This window comes from Tetrahymena thermophila (genome assembly GCF_000189635.1).
Source record: "Tetrahymena thermophila SB210 genomic scaffold scf_8254429, whole genome shotgun sequence".
Taxonomy (NCBI): Eukaryota; Ciliophora; class Oligohymenophorea; order Hymenostomatida; family Tetrahymenidae; genus Tetrahymena; species Tetrahymena thermophila.
This window is the reverse complement of record NW_002476210.1, coordinates 29,659-35,759: the sequence shown is the minus strand read 5'-3', so window position 1 is coordinate 35,759 and position 6,101 is coordinate 29,659. Positions and strand designations below refer to the sequence as shown.

Here is a 6,101-nt window from a genome sequence, read left to right as displayed (position 1 = left end):
TCTTGCCTTAATTAAACCATATTAAATTATTTTTAAAAAAAGGCCTTATGTATGAACCTTTACTGCATATTGTATGTTTTTTAGGAATTAAATAATGATCAATCAGCTTATATTATTAAACTTTTATTCAAATTAATTTCTCAAAAAATTTCTTTAAAATTTCCAAATTTTCTTTATTAAAAAATATAAAAATGCTAAATTTAAATATTTTCTTTATACGATATATATAAACTTTTTCTATAATTAATTTAGAAAATTTATAAGGATTTCAATCGCTAATGTTGTGTGAAATAGTTATAGTCTTTGAATCAATAATTTTGGTTTACCCAGCACATTCTGTATTTGCAGTTTTGTTCCATTATGGCACAGCTTAAGTTCCATCAGAAAGAGTGATATTCATTTACGAATAAGTCATATTTCCAGTAGGATAATCATTACATTTAGTTGTATTGTAAACTTCCAAAGCAGCAGTTACCCAATTAAAATTTCTTCCATTAGAATCAACAGTAAGTAATGATTATTCTCCAAATTTATTTTAAGAGATGATAGTTACTTAGGAGTTTTTTACTTCAACTGAACCATAAACTTAGTCATGAGGAGAAATATTTTTAACAGCTGGAGTGTTAATAGCTTATCCACTAGGGCAGCAGTTCCATGATTAAAAATACCACCCATCTAATGTGTAACTCAAAACAGGCTAAATAACTGACAGACCTGAGCCACTATTATCGTTATTCTAACCTCCGATAAAATAGTATATATATTAATCATTCTTATTGATTGGAGTATTAGGCACAAAATAGAATGACTCAAATTTACTTAATTTAGTATTTTCAGGAAGATACCAATCACCATAATCTAGCCAATCATCAATTTTTACTGAATCTTTTAATTTTTTTACAGGATTTTTTTGTAAACATTTCTCATTTCTTTCAAGTCTTTAAGAAAAATTTTTTTAATCATTTGTGATGAATACCGATCCATCTTCAGATTCTTAAACATAAGAACCTGATGGAACATTTTGAACACATTCTCTCAACATCAAACCATAAGGAGTTTACACGTATTCTTCTCCATCTATAATTTTTATTTATTCTTCATGAGGAAATAAAGATTCTGCAGTAACAATTGAAGCAATCAGCAAAAGGCCAAATAATAAGTTTTTATAGCAAATTTATCTCATTTTATTATAAATGTTTTTTTTTATTTAAAAATAATATAAAACTATTGAATACCAGCTAGCTTTTAAAGAGTAAAATTTTTATCAAGCTAAGGTTTGTATTATGAAATACTAATCAAAAACTATCAAACATTAATTACACAAATATTTGAAATATCTGTCAGAATATATGGTAAAAGTTAAAAAAAATATTAATACAATTTTGTGACAATGCTTTATTAGTTTAAAGTCTACATTACTAATATTTAATAAAGATATCAATATATGAATATATTTTTATTTGAATAATTAGAATCTAAATAATGACTACAAATTGTTTTAATTAATTTCTAGATTAAATTTAATTTGATCTAAGATTACTTTTACAAAATCTTTTTCAACTTTAATATATTTTGAAATGTTAATATCTTTTTTAAAGCAAAATAAAATTTTAAATAAAAAATTATTTTGCAAATTTTTGAATTAAGCGTCATCAAAAACGTATTTTAGAAAGAAAGAAGTAATATTATTTTAAAGTGAATAATCTCAAAATTGTTTTCTAATTATTTAATCATCAAAATTAGTTTAAAATAAAGCAAAAAATAAAAATTTAGAGTTTTTAAAATCATCAAAATTAGTTAATTGTGGTTAAATATATATCTAAACATGATTGATAAAAATTATATGGGATTTAGATAAAGAATTACCTTTAAGCATATAAAATATAGCATATTTTATGAAAATTGTGAAAATAAAGTAAAAAAATTTTTTATGATATGATTCATTATAAAATTCTCTTTTCGATCATACTTTGAAACTTTTCATTTAATTAAACATTTAAAATTAAAGACTTTTCTTTATTTTAAAAAAGTCTAAGTTAGATAAATATATTAAAAATTTAGATTTATTAATCGATCTGTTAAAATCCAATTAAATAAATCTTTTGTAACATTAGTTATTGATTAGATATTACTTTTTTCAATGTTCCTAACTTTATTTTAGCAATAAATAAAGAAAATATTAAAAACTAAAACAAAAAATAATTTTTTAATATATTTATTTTACCTAAACACTTTATTTTACATATTAAAATATTGCTTTTAGCAGTAGAAATTCTAAGCAAAGCAAGTATTTTAATTGAAAAAAATATCTATAGAAAATTTATTTTAGCTCAATAAATTTATTAAAGAAAAGCGAATTTTATTTATTTATCTATTAAAAGATTTAATATTTTTAATAATTTTTGAAAATAGGAAAAATAAGTATTTGATCTATCATTCTAGATAAATTTTTGTATTATTTATTTATTTATGTTTTTTTTAATGAGTTAAAAAATTATGGGTAAGAAGAGAAATTGTTAAAATCTGATTTTAATTGAAAAAATTATAAGTAGAAAAAAGGTATATTCCCAATTTCACTTTTGAAAAAATGTTTAATAATCGATTGTAAAAATTTAAACATCAAATTAATCTATGTAATTTAATGAAAATATGAAAGATCTTGCTTTTTTAAATAAACATTTATGCTTTTAAAATTTAATATAAAATTTATTTTTCATCTTGAAGAAATAAGTATTTAATCGTTTTGTAATTTGCTTAGTTTATTTTATTAATTTAACTTTAAATATTTTTTTCTATCAATAAATAAACAATTCTATTTATTTTGAAAATTAGTAAAATGTTTTTATAACCTAATTCAACTAAAATTATTACAATATTTTTGCTAAATAAATGAATAAATAGACACTTTATTTATAAAATATTTATTAAAAAAACTGATTAGGGACTATTTAATTGTCAACAAATTAATATTTTTTAACATTTAAATACCAAATACTGTAAATGCTCATTAATTAAGCATTCCCTCTTTTTACCCAAAAAAAAGTGCCTAAAAAAAAATTTAAGAAAAAAATGCCATAATTAAAATATGCCTTAATTAATGAGCATTTACAGTATATTTATCATAAATTTTTTTAATTTATCAAATTCAAATAATTTCTTCACAAAAAAATATAAAAATGCAAAATTTATATCTTTTATTTTTATGATAAATTTGAAAGCTTTCTCAATAATTAATTTATGGACTTCAGTCACGAAAGTTATGCTAAATAGTAATTGTCTTTGGATCAATAATTTTGGTATTTCCAGCACACTCTGTAAATCCAGTAGTGTCCCATTATGGTACAGCTTAAGTTCCATCAGAAAGGGTAACATTCATTTATGAATAAGTCATTTTTCCAAAAGGATAGTCATTACATTCAATTACATGATATGTTTCCAAAGTAGCAGCTATCCAATCAAAATTTCTTCCATTAGAATCAACAGTAAGTAATGATTATTCTCCAAATTTATTTTAAGAAATGATAGTAATTTAGGAGTTTTTTACTTCAATTGAACCATAAACTTAATCATGAGGAGTAATATTTTTAACAGCAGGAGCATTAATAGCCTATCCGCTTGGACAGCAATTCCATGATTAAAAATACCACCCTTCTAATGTATAACTCAAAACAGGCTGAATAACTGAGTGACCTGAACCACTATTATCATTATTTTATGCTGCAATAAAATAGAATAGATACTAGTCATTCTTACCAATAGGAGTATTAGGTACAGAATAAAATGACTCAAATTTGCTTAATTTAGTATTTTCAGGAACATACCAATCACCATAGTCTAGCCAACCATCAAATTATTTTACTGAATCTTTTAATTTTCTTGCAGGATTGTTTTTTACACATTTCTCATTTCTTTCGAGTCTTTTAGAAAAGTTTTTTTAATCATTAATGATGAATACAGATCCATCTTCAGATTCTTAAACATAAGAACCTGATGGAACATTTTGAACACATTCTCTCAACATTAAACCATAAGGAGTTTATACAAATTCTTCTCCATCAATAATTTTTACCTATTCTTCACTAGGATTAAGAGATTCTGCAATAGTAACAGAGGCAATCAGTAATATGCCTAAAACTATATTTTGATATTTCATTTTATTTTTAATCTTTGTATTTTTTTTATATTTAATAATATTATGAAACAATTTGATACCAGCTAATTTTTAAAGACTTTAAAGTTTAAAACGTTTAATTTTATCTTTTAAAATACTAATCAAAATCTATCAAATATTAATTACACAAGAATTTGAAATATCTATCAGAATTAATTGATTATGAAATATCTAATTAATTCATCCCACATAAATTGTTTGGCTAATATTTACTTATTTTATCACAAAAAGCGAACATAAATTATAATTTATTTACATAGTCAGTCGACTGCAATAATTGCAATTAAAAAAAGTTTATAGCTTTCTTAAGTGATTAATGATATTTCTTAATGGTTATTTATACATTTTTAAATGGAATATGGTTTATATTCAAAAAATCTATTAATATTCTAACAGTATTTCTTAAATAAAAGATTTTTATCTTTATAATTTATAAAGTTGAAGTAGATTTTTATTTTGAATGATTATTTTTAATTAAAAAATATCCATTTATTATGAAAAATGTAAATGTGATTTTGTGACCACATTTAATTTATTAAAGGTCTATATTCCTTATAATTAATAAAAACATCAACTTTTGAATATTTTTAGTTTGAATAGTTAGAAAATTATTACAGAATTTATTTCAATTAATTGCTTGATTCAATCAAAGGTTACTAATTTAACTTTTGCAAATTATTTTTTATGATACCAATTCTAACATCATTTTGATATTTGAGTTTTTATATTAAAAATAAAACTTTAATCTATAAACATATTATTAATATTTGAATTGGATTCCATCAAAAATATATTTTCAAGTGAAAAAACTATTATTTTTTATAATTAAATCATCTCAAAATTGTTTTTCAAATTTTGGTAGTATAAATTTATTTATAACAAATAAAAATAAAAATTTTAATTTAATATAAAATTTTAAATAAGTTAATCGTTGCTAAAAATATGTCTAATGGCGATTATTAAAAATTTTATGGGATGAATAGCTAAATTTTATCTTTAAGCATTAAAAAATATAGGATATGTCATGTAAAATGTAAAGAGTTAGTATGAAGTTTAGAATTTTTTTATAATTAAAAAAAATTCACAAATAAATAGCTACAGTGATAACAATCATCATGACAATAATTATCATCGATGAAAAAAAATAATAAAAAAATAGGCATATTAAGAATTTTAGAGTAGACAAAGTAATAGTAGAAATGTTATTATTCATCGTTTACTTTTTAAATAAATAAATTGTATTTTAGAATTTCATTTATGATAAATGAAAAGATATGTATGATTATTATAAACTTGAAAGATATTTAGATTATAAAATTCTCTTTTGAATGCTATTGTGAAACTTTCAGTTTAATAAAATTAAAGACTTTTCTTTTTATTTTAGAAAACTAAATTTGATAAATTTAATCAATCTTTCAATTTTATTATTAAATCATTAATCAAATTTAACAAATAATTTATTTAAATTTTAGTTAACGATTAGAAATTGGAAATATTTTTAAAGTTTACAATTTTGTTTTATAAGCAGAAAAGATTATGAAAGACCATAGACAAAAAATGATTTTAAAAATAATTGTTTACATTATACTTTATGCTATAAATTTCAAACTAAAAATTTTATCTCCAAAACTTTGATGAGTTTGTTTGGATCAGATAAAAAATAAATAAATATAAGTTGTAAATATTAATTTATTTTTCCATTAAAACATTAAAAGAATTAATATTTTGTTTTTGATGAATACTTTCTGGAAAAAATAAGAAAAATTAGTATTTAATCTATTTTTTAAAATCACTCTTTTTATCTATTATTTACAATTTTTTAGATATTTATGTTTCATCAAAAATAGTTAACAAATATTGAGTAAGATTAATTTGTTAAAATCTGGTTTTAATTTAAAAAATTGTAAGTAGAAAAACAGTTTATTGCCAA

The 6,101-nt window shown here is 20.6% G+C and overlaps 2 protein-coding genes across 2 annotated transcripts; both read right to left on the bottom strand. All coding sequences in view use genetic code 6, as the record gives it.

Moving 5' to 3' along the window:
- Positions 1 to 268: 268 nt before the first annotated feature.
- TTHERM_01043140 (hypothetical protein) lies at positions 269 to 1,183 on the bottom strand (the record flags this gene model as incomplete). Its single annotated transcript, XM_001030660.1, has 1 exon — positions 269 to 1,183. The coding sequence occupies one exon, from the start codon at positions 1,181 to 1,183 to the stop codon at positions 269 to 271; it is 915 nt and encodes a 304-aa protein (XP_001030660.1).
- Positions 1,184 to 3,244: 2,061 nt separating this feature from the next.
- On the bottom strand, positions 3,245 to 4,153 carry TTHERM_01043130 (hypothetical protein; the record flags this gene model as incomplete). Its single annotated transcript, XM_001030659.1, has 1 exon — positions 3,245 to 4,153. The coding sequence occupies one exon, from the start codon at positions 4,151 to 4,153 to the stop codon at positions 3,245 to 3,247; it is 909 nt and encodes a 302-aa protein (XP_001030659.1).
- Between the last annotated feature and the right edge of the window lie 1,948 nt (positions 4,154 to 6,101).